Below are 17,144 nucleotides of genomic sequence, written 5' to 3' on the forward strand. Positions count from 1 at the left end.
GGGAAAAGCCACAGATTTGTCCTTGAAGGCAGCCTGTCTCATGGAGAAAACCACCAGGGAGGGATTGGCAGCTCACAACCCAGGGCAGAGCAAAGGAGGTGCCAGAGATGCCATGAGACAAAACTGAGAGATGGGAAAAGGTAGAGAAAGTGGTGCAGGACCCTGAAAACCAGGATGAGAAACGCATGTTTCACAAAAAAGGAGAACTCAAACTACAGGATGGGAGGGAGACCATTTTGGTGGGATATATGTCTCTTTATGGGGACAAGCTCAATAACCATGATACAAGAAATCCCACTTTCTTCAGCTTCACATTCTGCAGGTAGGGTGAGGTTATCTACAGATTTAAAGAGGGTTAAAGCAGCTGCAGTCACTCAGTAATCAGGATCTGATTGTCCATAATATATAGTGGTATGTATAACACAAAATGGTCACTTCAGCCACTTTCGTGGCAACTAATAGAAAGAACAGACACTTTAATATCTTTGTTAGTTACCAAAGGTTACTCTGCACTTTTATTCTTGCATGATACCTTAATTTAGTTTATATATAAATGGGATCCCTTTCAATTTCAGGCTAATGTTCTTTTATATTTATAATATTCAGGATAGCTACACATGCTTGATTACCTTTTAAACACTTATCATGATTCCATTTAAAAATAAATGAATCCCATTTAAAAGTGACTTGTCCCCATCTTCGAGTATTTATGGACAAGGACATATGGGGCTGATTTCCCTCATTATTAAGTAGCATGTCGGAGTCTTAAGTCATTTAAATTATTCATCAACAGCAACTGGGCTACTCATACGAACTTCCACTTACATAAAGAGTCCCAGTGACAGACCAGTCAAGTGGGTGAAGCAGCTGAACAGATTTTGGGATGCACTCAGCAACCACAGGCACTGCTGGTGCTCATTAGGGTAAGGAGTACTTCTGAAAATTGGGCCCCAACCTCACTAATAAACATAATTTAACTGGGATTTTTAATATGGTTGTTCTGAATGACTTTTTCTTCAAAGGTTACCATGGCTGAGGTTCTGAATGGTCCAAATGACAAAGGTTGTAAGTATTTAAAATTCTGCTATAGACTTCCCAGCCTACCACAGACCACTGTGACCATGGAGACCTCGAGCTGCCTGTTAGAGTGTTCCCAGTCAGTGGAGTGAGAGAACAGGGATCAGCCTTCACAGAAAAGAAGTTATGCTTATTCTTTTCAAAGTTTTATTTTTAACAAAAAGACATGTTTCTTGCTCTTCTCAGAATAAGCCAAAGGAACATTTGTAGTAATATTCAGGTCATATTAGATTGCACCTATTGCACCTGATTTCACAGCCATGTAGGCAAATGACTATTTTTCTGCACAACTCAATCATCATCAAGGTAACAGCAGACAGTGAGCATCACTAGCACCTAGAGGTACAACACATTTTAGGAAAACATGGTCTAACTCTTGGAAAAGATACTTTCATGTTTCTCTCTGCCCTGTCCAGCCCCAACTCCAAGCCCCAGTGCATCCCAGACTTTGTTTCTATATGTGATTTCGATGGTACAGATTTTGTTTTGTTTATGTTTCCCCTAAGAAAGGCAAAAGGGTTAGTAAGTCTTTAAACTCTCAGTTCTTAAGGCTGTTAATATTTCACATTGCCAGCAGGGAAAGGAATTAAAACTGCCAGTAGCTATCCAGATAGATTTTAAAATCCCCTTCCCTCCCCCTCCTCTCTGCCTCCCTCAGCTTCAGAGGATATTTTCCCCGCAAATTGGTTTTAAATTAAGGAAGGTGATGAAGGCAATGTGCCGTCTCAGCATTTTCCCAGGTGCACTTAATCTAATTTCATTAAGGAGATCAGGACAGATGATCGCTACAGTCGAAACATTAAGTCTGTCCATTTTTGTATAAAAAAACCATTAAGTCTGTCAAAGTGTCGGCGGGTGGGCTGTTTATTATTGGAGATGAAGGCGCGCTTTGCTTCCCCAATAAACTGTCAGGAGTAGTAAACCACAAATTAAGTCAGCTGCTGCCAAAGACTTAGGCAAAGATCTCCAACTAATTTTGACACAGGTGTGGGAAAGGCCAAGGAAAGGCCTGGAAACCAAGCCCTGGAAACCAAGCCTTTTGTGTGTGATTGACATTCTTCAATCTGATCACTGAAGAGTGGAAGTCTGGGCATCAGTGGGTATGATCAGGGAGAGCTGCTGATGCCTCTGACACTCTGGACACAGGGCTGACAGGAGCTGAGCAGTGGTGTGTGCCACAGAGCCCAACCTGCACACCTCCCTCTGCTCCAACCTGCGCTCATCCTGCCACACTCACCCTCCTGTCTCATGCAGACAAGAACCCAGAGCAGCTTCATTCAGCCCACTGCTCTCTTTCAAACTTATGCACAGCTTTGACTGAAATGTAAAATCACATTCCCCAGACAGTCACAGATATCAAACAGTATTAGAGGAAACTCGTCAGAATACAGAAAATTTGGAAGACCAGGAGCAATGACAGAAATCAAGTGGAGCTTTCAGATACTACAAAACCAAATGTGAGTCATTTGCTAAGGAGAACATTCTCCTCCTCCTCATGAAAAATGCAGCTTGGTAGAACCTGGTATTAAATACAATCAAGAAATAATAGGAAGTATAAAATACTAACTCGAATAACACAATCCTTACAATACACACAGAGAAACTAATAATAATTAATATGGAATCAGAAGTGACATTTTAACACGAATTTTGTGATGAGGGAAAACTATTGCATTAGGCTGCTTTGAGCATCAAAGGTGGGCAGAGCAGAGGAGGGTTCAGTTTCCCATCCCAGGTGCAGTAAGGGCAGGAACAGAGCCTGATCTGCTGGCAGAGGCTCCCACAGTGCTGCAGGGATTAAAAGGAAAATCTGGGAGAGGTGGGAGGAAGCCAGATTACAGCATGAAAAATGACTGGCTCTCCCCTGGAGCTGAAGGCTCACAGGTGACTGACAGACAGGGACTTTTCATTGCTGTCTGGGAAGAACTGTGTCAGCCAGTATGTCTGTACTGCAGCCAGTGCCAGAACTAAGGGCTGATCCTGCAGGGAGCAGAGAAAGGCTTCTTTGCAAACATGGATTTTAATCTCTCTTTTGCTTTGAGTGTTATCTGTTTGCAAAGCACCTCACTTTGGTTTGGTTTGCCTCTTACCTATCTGGAAAACTCCTGTGAAACCTTGTTTGGATTTTCTTGCATATGGGACCCAGAAGCAAGAACTGTTGGAAAGCTACAAACCCCAAAGCTGACTCATGGGCCATCCTTTATGCCTGCCCAGGGGACACAGTGCTGCACACTGTGCTCTTTTAACCTGGTAAACAATTCTGGAACACAAGAGAAACTCTGCAAGCCAAAGGAGGGCCTCCAACTGCAGCTGTTGCAGAATGAATCCTCCAAAATTCTCATCTTGTTGGCATCTTTACGGTTAATTATATCACTCTATTTAATTACTTGAATTGCCTAACTCAGTGTCAATTCCTATCACCTGCCCATTCTGTTATGTTCTATCTGATCACCTTCCAAGGAGTTACTGTCATTGCATTTGGATTTAAGGCTGTGTTATAATGCTACCTCTTGATATGGGCAGATGAGATTGCTCTCTTCCCTGATGCCTCAGCTCCTAAAAGTTTCTTCACAAGGTCCCTGGTTAAGATAAGAAAATGCTGGATAGAGAACTGGAACAGAGAGATGTTAAACAATGGAGAAAGCAGAGCTAGGGACATGCTGACTGCCAGTGACAGAACTGGAATTATCCTGCCGTGCCCAAGAGTGCTCCATAAGATCTCTTCAGTCCTTTTATGCAAGTTAATGATGGATTTTTGTCAGCAAACTAGAAGGCTCTTATTGTTTGCTCTGAGAATTTTTTCCTACATTTTCAGAATGAATATGAGCACCACAGACTGTGATGACTCAGCTTTTTATATACAGACTAATGTATTTAAAATTTGAAGTTTTGTCTGGATAAGAAAACAACACAAAATCTCAGTAGGAGGGGGGAACACATTGGTGCTGAAGTTTTGACTTCTTCATTTTTTTAGCTGCTTTATTTAAATTCAGAGGTTAAGAAGGGCCATTATTACTAATATTATTTACTGGGGTTGCAGTTGGAAGGCTTCTGTCCCTCTGGAAGGGCTCAGAGGGCTTAACTCAATTGCCCCAAGTCTCAGTGGGAACCTTTGTGTCTGCTCCATGCACATGGTGGGTGGAATGATGGAAGCTGAGGGCATGCCAAGTCTCTCCCCCATCTGGCATCTCCCAAAGAGCAACTGAGTGAACTGGGAATGCAGTGGGCTTAGAGGATGCTATTTTGCTGGTAAATCTGTTCTTGGAGAACGATGAAATAAAATAAACTCACTGAGTGGTGAATTTTTGTCTTCCTGTACTGGCAACAACATTACATTTGCCTGTTTATAGCACCAAATCTTTCAAGAGCCACAAGGTTATTTTAAATTCAATATTTTGATATTGTTTAAAAAGCAGATCTGTATTTAATAACAACATACAGCTTGTCTGTAAAACAGAGGCTTTCTTCTATTAGGAGAATTAACCATCTTTACCCAGTTACTACTGCATGGGAGTCAGCCTGCTCACTTGTTTGCACTCTATGAGAATTAAAGCTTAGAAGGAGCACTGCTCCTGTGCATTTATGTTCATGCACATGTAGACATGCAATACTAGTATGGGATGCTAAGCCTGCAGCTCAGCCCAGTCACACAATCCCACAGTGACATTCAGCACTGCTGTCCCTAAGCCAGAGCATCCTGTGGTAAAAGGACACTTAAAGTGCCTGAGAACCCAGCTGGGAAGTAACTGGCAAATGGAGACTTCTCATTATTAGCCACAGCTGAAAACTGTCACAGGCTGAAGTGTATTGCTAACAGAAGTGCAAATACTGCCACGTGAAAGCCCTCAGTTCAATTCCATGTTTGATCTTTCCCTTCTGCTGCAACAAGTAAGAATATGAATTTCTGAAAAAGTAACAAGTTTAATTTCACTGAAAAAAAGGACAATCAAATGATGGACAAAACCAGCTTTGGGATCTTGGCTTGGGCAGGCTTCAAAAATAGCAAAATTACAGATTACCTGAAGTGAAAACTAAACTTCCAGCTTCATGAAACAATAGACTTACCAGATGGAACCCACTTTTTCCACTGCTACATAAAATGTAAGGAGCAGGGGAAGAGAAGCCTCCAGAAGAAGTGCTGGAGGGGGCTTTATCTTATTGCTGGGTAATCTCATACACAAACACACATACACAGAATGACCATTCCTGCTAGAGCAACTCCAAGACCTCTCTGCATTATTACATCCCTTTCCCCTGCTGACTAAACTATGATTTTTCCTGTGGGCTTGTGGATACCCTTTCAAGGTCAACACAGCTGAAACAGCAGCGATAATTTCATCTCCCACATCTTCCACACAGTTTATTCTTCTCATTGCTTCCACTCTTAGCACCTCCATCTCTCACTCAAGCCCACAGTTCTCATCACTCTTTTTGACTCACAACACTTTCAACATCGTGATATTCGACCTATATTTAAGTCCTGTGTATCCTTGGTCTCTATAACACACTGAGCATCCTCTGTTCATTCACACAACTAAGTCCTTGATCAAGCTCTCACTACCTCACCTTTCATTTACCTTTTTTATTCCTTTCCTCTGGTGACAACAGATGTAACTATGTCCTTGTGCCAAGGAAAAGATGCTGCAAGATCATTTTCCTAGTCTGTGGCTTTGCTTGCTATGCAGCTTCCCACTTCCAAATGCCAAACTATCACTCTTCACGTTATGACTCTTTCACAGCTTACATCTTCTTCCCAACACTGACATTCAGCATTGCTGTAAACTTCCATCTCTCACTGGTCTGACTTGATCACCCCCTTGTTAAACTTTCAAATAAGCACCTCCTTACCACTGTGCCTTTTGCTACAGAGAATAACTTCCCATCCACGGCCATAAAGCCACTGACTTGCCCTCTCAAATGCCTCCTAAAACCTTAATTCTTACAAATTCCCTCTTTACCTTTATACCTGCAAAATCAAAGCTGGCCAACAATGAGGCTGCTGTTGTACTGAAACAGTGCTGCTGCTGACAGTGTCCCCATTTACCTGAGTGCCTTCACTCTAAGCTCATCCTTAAGCCTTGAGCTGTTCTGCATCTGTACCACACACAGGACAGAGCCCAGCCTGTGGTGGAGCATCACAGTCCCACTGCTGCTCCTCCCTCCCATCCATCAAGGGCTAAACAGCACCTGCTCTTGCACTGCTGACGGTTCCAGGCACCTACTGGGACTCAGAAATTAGCACAGCAAACCACAGCATGGCAAGGCTGATTCACGCTGCTGCAAGCAGGGCCTATAAACTCACTGGGTTGCTGCATTAGGTGATGTGAAAACACTGTTTTAGAAACCTGACTTAAAAACTTTTAGTTTCCATCTTGGATATAACTTCACCTGTCTCAGAGGCTGCTTGCTATAGCTAAAACACAAACCACAAAACCAACAGATGGTAAATGCTGATTCAACTTAGAAATACAGTTGCATTTTTGGTGCATCTTACTGAGCACCACAGTAAATGAGGAATGCCTGGTATCTAACCCCTGATTTGGAGAGCTTGCTTACATTGCAGGGCCATGTAATTAAGCTGACAAGCTGACAGCAGACAGAAGTCCAAGACTGAAAGAACACGAAGAGAGAATTACTTTTAAGGAAAGAAACAGGCTTTTTAAAAAATGCAATCTTGAACACTGTTATTAAAAAAATGAGAGCAACATTTTGGAGTAACGAGCAGAGATTACTCATTCCCTTGTTTTACATAAGTTGACTTTTGGCTTTCTGCAGAACACCATTTAACAGAGCACATTACCAAGCTGCTAGCCACTTTTCACAGTGATGCTAAAGCAGGTAAGAGACAATAAGTGGAACTGTTGATGGTTTATATTACTCTATTATGTTAATGTTCACTAAAGTATGCCATAAGCTCTCTCATTACATGTGTATAAACCAATTCTCTGTGGTGTTATTCCTGTGCTAAATGCTATAACTACATAAATCTTGAATTAATGGAGACTTTATAGTTCCTGAAAATGAAGGGTAATTGCTATCTGTTAATGCTGTTGTTGCTATTAAAGGAAGTATATATTTTCAGTAACAATGTTTATGGACCGTGAGTTTCACATCGTAGCTACTGCACAGAGCAGAGAGAGTGTAATGCAACTACCAGACTGACTCCCTGTTTCTCCCTCCTCCCTCACAAAAAGCACAGTATCATTTCCACAGCTTCTACAAACCACCTTGCAATCCTCCTAACAGCTGCAGAGTCCAACCCAATGCCCTTCACTGAACAGAGGGTAAAAGAAAGAGGATTTGCATTTCCATCTCTGGAACGCATGATTTGCTAAGTTTCTCGCTTGGTTAAATGGCTGGACAGCTCACTTTATTAGTCTGGGTATCTCAAACAGCTCTTGGAGAAGCGTGTGGTGACAGAATGATAGGTGTGAGAAAGTATCATCCCACTTACTTCCTTTGAGATTGCAGCAGTGATGCAGAAGTGAAAGGCTATACTTGGCCAGAGACACTTCTCAGGAAGTAGATGGGATAGACAAGTCCCCAGCCTTGAGCTCCTCTTCTCTGATTATTAAAACCAGCAGCGCACTGTTTGGAAACACTCTCACAATCTGCTGTGAAACTCCACCTTGCACTGAAGTAATGGCTCCTCAGTTCTGAGGCACTGTACGTGTGACTGACTATGCTCAATTACTTTCCTCCCCTGGAGTCCTGCACAGCACTGCACACGGAAAAACCCAAACTATCAGGAGTGTGTTTATATTTTACAATGCAGTGAGGGTAAAACCTTAATTTTACTCTAATGTCTATGAAAACATTAAGAGCTCAATAGCCCATATACCTACGAACTAAATAAATAGTGGATAATTACTAGCATGGTACAGAGAGAGAAGTAGGAGGTGGAACATTTCAGTTTTGCTTCTAGCTCTGTGGCTGACTCAGTTTGTACTTGAATATGAACTTCTTTTTTTGTCTGCTTTCCTCGTGATTTGTATGCAGACGACAATGACCCGTTGTTTACGACTAACAAAAATGTTATGCAAATCAAAAGTACATTAGTAATTCCTGCCCTGCCCTTCATTAGCACCAGTGGGCGTAGGTGTCTCTAGGAAAAGCTGCTCCTTGCTGACCAAGCAGGAAAGCAGGACTGTTCTGTAGCCCTGGGAAATGAAGCTGACCCATCATGTAACTCGGGGAGCTGATGCCAGGCTAGGCAGTGTGCTGAATACTCCATCTGGCTGCCACAGCCAGGGAGCATTATTAGGAGATACATTTTGCCAACACATGGAAGGGGCAAAATGAGTGTAATCCCTCAGGATATCCACACCAATATTTTTATAGTTCTTTGTTCCATCAGCCAGGTTAAGTTTTAGAGGAACACTGAATGAGTGTCCCAAGGAGTGTAGTATGTGAGGTATGAACACGAGTCAGGCTGCCCTTCTGTTCCCCAGCTGGAAGGTAACACTGCACTTGCATTATCCCCACGAAAGGTTTGAAGCATCTTCACTTCAACCTTCGTGAGCTGACATGCATGTGCCCACGTCTTTGCTGACAAGAAAAGAAACCCCATGTAATTCCAGAGACCTATTTAATAGAACTGTGTCATGTCTCATGTCTCTACAGATCAGGCAAGAGATAGAAAGATGATGATCTTGTGCTGCTCTCCTTATGAAGAAAAGAAATGTTGCCATTAAGACAGAGTCACCTTAAGGAGAAGGTAACTGGAAAATACATGAGCCTAGAAGGTCAAATTACAGTTAGAGATACCTAAAGAAATGCCATATTAATGGTAAGGAACACTATAATAGCCTTTCATTTGCTGTAAAGGACAGTAAGTTACCGGCCAAACACAATGCAGCTTCCTCTGAAGGTAACCTCAGATCCCACATTCTGAAAGCTAATCAATGTTGTTCAGATTTCAATTTCTTCTCTACAAGGTGAAGTCAAACCTAATCTAACAAACGTCAGTCTCAGATGTAATGCCACTAGCTGGGTCTACCAGTGTAATTTAGATAATCATTAATAGCATAGCTGTATAATAAAACTACATGTCACTTACAACTTCATCTGAGGTTTGACTGGCAGATCTTTAAACAGTTTTCTAAGTGATTGCTTTTACTTTCTTTGATTGGGCAGTCTAAGAAACGTTTTAACCCCATGGTATCTAAGCTTTTAGGGAACAATATTTTACCCTCACCACCCCTGCTGTCAGCTCTGTTGCTGTGTAACCTTGTAAGAAGCAGAACTTGGTGGGCTGAGGGTGGTTTCAGGGAGTGACTATACATATATACACATATACATATACAAAATTAAAACAGAATAATATGAAATAAAATATGTCCAGTATCTTTCATCCAATATATATGATTTAAATGTCTGTATTCGATCCAGCCTTCATCTCACAACCTTTGCCTTTGCCATATTCCACACAGCCTTTGCCATATTCCAGGGATATTCAGTATATAATGGGATTTTTAAAAGATGAATCGAAGAGACCTTAATGCTTCTAAAGCCCTAACAATACTAACATAAAGGAAAAGACTCAAGCAGAGGGAGCTTTTAGTGTAGTCTCTTGAACTCATGGTAACCTCTGATGCCTGGCTGCAGCCAGGTGTGCTGCTGAGGAGACAGGGCTGTCTGAAGTCAGCTTTTACTTCTGTAATTCTGATCCAGGAGAAACCTGTGCCACAGCCTCTCATGAATGAGTGCAAGAGATTGGACAGACAAAATATAATAGAAGTTTGATGAAGATCTAACCTGAGACTGCCAAGTTTGATCTGCCAGAAGAGAAGCCAGCAAGGAATACTCAAATCTTTTATATATTTGATGCTTCAAAGCCTGGTGCAACTGGTGCTACATAGTGGGACTGCTCTGCTTTCCTTGCAAAGGTGAAACAAGAAATCCCCACACACAAAAACACAACTACAACCTTTCAATGACCAACCTCTGTATTCAAAAGAAGGTCAGAAAAATCATTGCTCTGTGATAAATATGCAAGCAACATGACAAAACACTCTTTGACAGTTACCACACTGCCTTTGAGGGCAGGTACCAGTTGTCCCATCTTCTAAACTGATTACAAAATTGACATCTTCAAAGGTTACTGTAAATAAATTATGGGCTCCTGACAAGTTATCAGAGGAAACTTCCTCTGAAACAGCACTAATGCTATGACTTGGGACTCACCAAATGCTCACATAATAATCAAGAAAGACTATTATGTTAATGGGAGTTTCTTTCCTGCAAACAAAAGCTAGTAAAGATCACAGAGCACCTGATCTGATGTTTTTTTCATTCAATTATAGATATTTTTAGCTTCTACATGAAGACTGGAGGAAAAATGTTATTTGCAAATTCATTCTTGTTTTGACTGTGTGGGAATTTCAAAGCATATGAAAGAAGAGAATTCAGTCTTACCTTATCGTCAATATCGCTCTCGCTGTCACACTGTGGATTAGAGAGAAAAAAAGATTTTGAGAAACACCTTTATGTACAGGGATCTTTTGCATCATCCTCTTAAATCTTTAGGATAGTTGTTTATGATGTTCACAGTTCAAGGAAACACACTTCTGAAATTTGCAGTAATGCCTTTTACATTGCTGGCATAAGCCAGATTCTCTCTTATACAAATTTATGGTGCACTCTTACTTGGCTGGGGCAAAGTGAGCTTTAAACAAAAAAGACAATCAGTGATGCATTATAACAACCACTGTAACATGAACACCACAACAAAAAGCATGTCATTTTGTCATCCCAAATTGTGGAATATATAGTAACAGTTTTGCATTGCTTCACCTTGATAAGCACTTTGTCATCTAACAAGGAAACTGTGAAACTGGCAATCAATTTCTAATTTAATGAGTGGTACCAAGAATAGTAATTAAAATACATCATAAATTCTGGTACATTTTTTAGTCTGAATGAGATCATGCTCCCAGGAGGAAGTGTTTACTTGGAGAGTTTTGGAGTGTAATCTCTTACAGACTCTGAAAATGAAATGCTCTATTTTCACAGCACAAATGATGGAAAGATAACTTGAGCACTGAACGTTTCAGGACATGCTGATGAATAGAGCTCAGAAAGATTTCCAACTGGAAACAAAACCAAATCTCTTGGTGTCTGTTATGCTGACAGAAAGCAGAAAGGGTGTTTTGTAGCCTTGGTGCCCAGAGCAAATGTTCTCCTTCAGCTGACAGGGATGGCCCAGGTGGGTGTCCATAACTGGCAACACCCTGTTGGGTTCACTGGGTCAACAAGAGGGAACTCTGCAAGCCAGCAGTGACAAACTCCAAACCTGGAAAAGGTCCATGAGAATGCACATGCTTTGCTGCCATGAATGTGAAGGAAGGAATAGATCTGTTTGGTCATTTTGTGCAGACCTTCCTCATGGAGCAGGCAGGGGAAATTTTTCCTGTCACATCCTTTTATCTTGAAGTCACTCAGCAGAAATTTCAGCTGTTACATTCTTAGTTTTTCTGCTGATTTTTGAGGGAATACATAATCTCTTCTTTTACTGGCACATGAAATGATTGACCCCAAATACTTGAGGAACCTTTTACACTTAAATTCTCTGAAACACACTGAGCACATGAAGAGCCTCAATCCAGTGGAGCAGCCTCCCACAGTGACTCTGCAGTGAAGACTGCTCAGCTGACTCCTTATTCCCATTTAATTGCAGTGAAAATTCTTGGTTTAAGGAACTTGTTTTTCTATAGTCTTGACTAAGTAGAACCCTTTTCCTTTCAAAATGAAACTGTTTTACATGGTCCCACCTGATCCACAGCATGTTTTTCACAGAAAAATCCAACTGTTTAGTAGGATGTGCACGGATCTAATTGTATGTATAATCATTCTGGGAAAAAAAGAACCTCAAGAAAAATGGAAGAAATGACAGTAAGGCAGGACACTGCTCTGCAGGGGCCAGGAGCCATGGGTGGGCAAATCCTGTGGAAATAACCAGCAAACTGCATGAAGTCCCAGCCAATTACTTTGTAGCAGACAAGAACATCAGACAGCCACGTCTTTAGCAAATACCTTTCCCATTAAGCCATTTGTGCCTTTCTGGGGGACTTCTATTCTGTCACTGAACTTTATGAAAATAATTATAGGAAACTGTTTTGCAGAAACCAAAAGTGAAATCAGTTCTGATAATTCATCATCATCAACCATCTGCTGACTCCCCCAAACCCGTGTCACGCAACCACAAACGATTACAAGTCTCTGCTCTGGGCTTCAAATGGGACTAATTGTCCATCACACCAAGACAGTCTGACACAGGTTTGCTGGGCAAAGGCTGCCCCAGTACCTGCTGCATTTGTGCTTGCTCAAGACAGAGATAATTCACACTGACAAAGCAACACATTCATCACAACCAAGGTGGGGGGTGGGGGAAGCTGCAGTCACAGCAATCCACTTATTATTTACATGCTCCTGAGAAACACTGGCTGACTGGAGGGAAGCCTTTCACCTCCACCCAGAGGGGCTTAAATCAAGTTGTAATGCTACAGGGACTGTGCATTCCCCCAAATTACCAGCATAATGGAGTGGGTCACCAAGACCTTGCTATTTTACCCTTCAAACCTGGTCTGTGCACAAGTACCCTGAGTTCCCACCTTTCTGCTCATTCAATGTGCACATTCATATTTTAGAGGCAGGATATTCTGATGACGTGATTCAACCTACACACTTCAGACTGCAGCATGTTAGAATGGAATTACACCTACCATAAGAATGGCATAAAAATAAGTTAACACACTCAGCCATGAGTTCTTTAAAATCTCATGCTCAGGCAATATCAATACAAATTTTAATTCTCACAGGGACTTAAAGGACACTGCCATAATAAAATCACCAAATAAATTAAACTCAGAAATCTGTTGACTAGAAAACATTCAAAATTATCACTGAAACTCATACACTTCTGCCTATGAGTTCTGGTTTAATAAAACTTCAGTATTGTAACCATTAATAAATTCAGCCAAAAACATAAACAATTTTTTTGAACTTTAGTAACCATTGTTATTCAAATACAAGTCAGTATTTTAGCCCTTCTCTCTGATTTTGTCTTCCTATTTCTTACTGTATTATGATATTTTTAAAAAAGGACAGACTTCTTCTTGTTGAAAACAGATTTGACCTCCAAAATTTGAATGCCAATAATGAGTGTAAAACCCTGTTACAGATGGTTGGCATTACTAAAAGGTGCAGAATTGCTTTATTTAGATGTCTAATTTTGCTTTGTACCAATAAGCAACTTCATCTCATGGAGATAAGTGAAAGTTGCAAAAATCCAGTGAACCATCAAATCCACATGCTAAATTTTATAAACAGACATACCAACGAAGCAAACATCTGCTCTCTGAGGAGACATTTCCCCCATTCACGATCTGTAAAGACTTCATAATTAATTGCTTTTAAAATGGAAAAGGCAGCAAAGATTTTTGTTTCCTTTTAGCTTACATCTTCCTTACTTTGGTCACGATTGCATCAGTCTGGCAAGCGAAGAAGCCGGTGGGGCTGTGGATGCAGATCCACACACGGATGCGGCTCCAGGTGGACACGGAGCCCTCACCCAGCTGTGACTGCAGGATGGGGGGTTTCAGACCAGCATTTGTGACAGCCAGTTACATAATTTTTTGTTTGCCTTATGAAAGCAACTCCTCTCCCACCTCTCCAGCCGTGGAGCGTCACTCACACGCACAAACCGTCCCCATATGGAAACCACCAAAACACCACATTGAGCCCACATGAGGACGAAGCCCCAAACCAGCCCGAAGCGACTGAGTCTGTGTGATGAGAGACTGTGATGGAAGAATTAACACACCGATATTTAGAAAACTTGGACTTCTGCTTAACATACAAAAAAATGGAAAGCTCAAGACTCATGGCCACCGACTCCCGAAGAAAATACAGCCAACCTTCTTGGAAAAGGTCCCATGCTTCACAATTCCCTTGGGTTTTCTTCTTTTTACGTACAGACACAGTCTCCCACATTCACACCGAGAAACAGGAACCCACAGGCTGCTGAACAAGCAACAGCAGCGAAAACCCAACGACAGCAAAACCAAACCTGCACTGCCAGACCTGTGAAAAGCAGAACCACTGCCGGCCCCTTCCCTTCCCCTCACTGGGTGTGTGTGCGTGTTAAAACCCATGATTTCAATGTGCTGGTTGGGCTTCTGCCATGCAGCCTTCAGCCTCCTCCTCCTCCTCCTCCTCGCCTCCATCGCAGAGCCCAGGGTCAGCATACAGAGACTGGGGCAGGCGTGTGGCATTGCAGGGATGTTGAAAGGAATAATGAAGGCATAGGAAAAACTTTGGTTTGTCCACAGAGGACTTTTTGTGTCTTGAAAGCCAACTTAGCCCAGCTTGTGAGGAGGAGGAGGCCAAGGAGCTCCCTGCGAAGGCCTGAGGCCACCACCCGGCCGGGCCCACCTCCCACGCAGCTGTTGTTGAAGGACAAAAGCCCTTGTCAAAACAAAAAAAGTTAAAGAAAATGTGGAGAATGGCAACTGTTGAAAGCAACGGGGGCTCATTGAAAGACAAAAGCTTCAATTACCTGGATTTTTCTAAAGGCCTGTTAACACTCCTGGTCTATAAGCGGGACTGTAAACAGCCTTTGTGCTGGGTTCATAAAGGCTCCTAAAGGGATTATTCACTGGGTTGTGCCAATTGCCTCTCAATTCCACCAAGAATGTTTGCAAAGCCGACCCCTAATTGTGCTGCTTTTTGGAAACAATTTCTTGCAGTGACAGATTCCAGTCAGAAGAAAGCCTCCCATGGGGAGGGTTCAGCAGAAACCACACACAGCTCAGGTAGAAGGGGCTCTGTGAAAGGCTCTCCCTGCTCCCTCCCTGCCCTGCCCAGGACAGGACACAACTCCTGCAGAGGCTGACCCAGCACCAAACCCCTCTCTGCCATATTCCCATGGGTTCACCAGGAGAGGACAACAACCTCAGGCACTCAGCAATAGGACAAAGGGACATGGGCTTAAGCTCTGCCAGGGGAAATTGAAGTTGAGTATCAGAAAAAAATTCTTTACAAAGAGAGTGCTCAGGCATTGGAATGGGCTGCCCAGAGAGGGGGTGGATTCCCCATCCCTGGAGGTTTTTAAACTGAGATTGGATGTGGCACTGAGTGCCATGATCTGGTAAATGGACTGGAGTTGGACCAAGGGTTGGACTTGATGATCCTGGAGGTCTTTTCCAACCCAATCCATTCTATGGATGTGGCACTTGAGTGAGAATCCACCATGTCTTGATCCAACCCCACTGTGATCACCAGCCCAGGGCACTCCATGCCCTGGGCTGGTGATCACAGTGGGGTTGGATCAAGGGTTGGACTTGCTGATCTGGGAGGTCTTTTCCAACCCAATCCATTCTATGATTCTATGAATCTGGGGGGCTGCTGCCAATGGATTGTGCTCCAGCTGAGGGTTCAGGCTCTGCACGAAGCAGAGAGCGGAGCAGTAAGAAAATCTGGTGCTTTTCTAATCTTCCCCTCAGCAGCTCCAGCATCTCCTCCATCCCACCTGTTCTCCTGCTGCACTCTCAAGACCTGAGCAATCAGGCACAGCTCTCATACGTGTAGACCATGCCCTGCAGCTTCTCATTTTTTTTGATGCTGAAGTGGAATCTCACTTTTCAAGCCCCCTCTCCATCATGGCTTTCCCCTCAGGCAAGGAGCTCTGATGTATTCCATCACCTTCTTGTACAAACCATCTCAAGAGGGGACAAAGATGGACTCATGGCTACTGTAAAACAGGCAACAGCATATTTGGCAGGGAACCTTCTCTTGCCATTACACTGACATTGGGCTCCTTGCAAGCTGTATTAAAATTGTTTGTATTGTGATTCTGTTGTTTTCTGTTAAGAACCACAAAAACATCCTTTGACTCTTTCCTTACCCCCAAGTGTTTTAACCTCCAGATCATCTGGTTTTTCTTCACGTAGTAAAAGCACTACATTGATTTACATTAAATCAGATACTCATATGAACTGTCCCATGCCAGAAACAAGAGGTCCAAGAAACAAAACCAACCCAAGTCTCATAAGACTGCAACAAAATTGGCAACATTTAGGAGTTACATCATAGGTTAGGTGCAGACAAACACTGTTATTTCAAATGGAGCCACTTCCTCCAAGTTTTTGAGAATTGCACAGAAGTCACCTCAGCTTACCAACATAAACTTGGTAATCTCCTTTTTCACCTAAACCCAGCAGTTTATGATTTAGGCTGTGCCTACACAGCCTCAAGGCTTTGGGCCCCTTTGTGCCACACTGTACAGCACAGGAGTTACAGGTTCCTGCATAGCTGACAGAAAGGCTTGGTTTTTTCTTTGCACACAAACACACATACCTACAGATATTATTTATATTATGATTAAGCAGTGGGTGATAGACATCTAAGCTAGTCATGTGAAGAAACAGATCCCAGCCTGGAGGGATATGTAATCTAACCAGTCTACCTGCAACTAAAACTGTCTGGGGAGGTGCAAGGCTGAGAGGAGAGGAGGCAAAAATATTAAATATGCAGTCTATAACATTACAATGCAAACTGGCAGAGTAGAATATATATATGTAAAAAGTTGCATAGAATATATGAACAGTGTAGAGACCTATGGAGCTTGCACACCCAGTCACAGTCCCAGAGGATGGCCACGTTACTGCTATCTTATTATTTCCAACCATATTTAGTTTCTGAATTTTCTTTTAATAGCAAGGCTCAGGAAAGTATTAGGCTTAAAATCCCAGGTTGTTGGTGTTTCTTTTAAAAGGAGAAGTCAATCAAGCCTATTTTAAGAGCGCTCCCCTCTCCATGCCCTCTGAGCTGCCTTCCCGGGAGCAGCTCGAGCAGCAGCACTGCCATGGATGCCTGTGCAGGGGGAGGGGGTTGTTTCCTATTAAGTCTGGCATCGGATTCATGTCTGCAGGGGCTTGCTTAAGATGATAGGAAGAGAGAGTTTTATCATGAGCCAGACTGACAGAAAAGCTTGCTAATGGGACTTGAGGCATACACAGGAAAGAAAGTGCCAAAACATTAAGCTACCGCCAAGTGTCAGAGGGCCA

The 17,144-nt window shown here is 42.5% G+C and overlaps 1 protein-coding gene across 19 annotated transcripts in view; it reads right to left on the reverse strand.

Annotated features, from left to right (window-relative positions):
• The window catches only part of FBRSL1 (fibrosin like 1), a 523,668-nt gene that overhangs the window by 163,853 nt on the left and 342,671 nt on the right, over positions 1-17,144 (reverse strand). For all 19 annotated transcript variants that reach the window (XM_071572408.1, XM_071572404.1, XM_071572401.1 and 16 more), the window contains one exon: positions 10,495-10,524. In XM_071572408.1, the coding sequence (XP_071428509.1) occupies positions 10,495-10,524 (30 nt within the window). The remainder of the gene's footprint in view (positions 1-10,494; positions 10,525-17,144) is intronic.

Source organism: Pithys albifrons, chromosome 17 (genome assembly GCF_047495875.1).
Source record: "Pithys albifrons albifrons isolate INPA30051 chromosome 17, PitAlb_v1, whole genome shotgun sequence".
In the NCBI taxonomy this organism is placed as follows: Eukaryota; Metazoa; Chordata; class Aves; order Passeriformes; family Thamnophilidae; genus Pithys; species Pithys albifrons.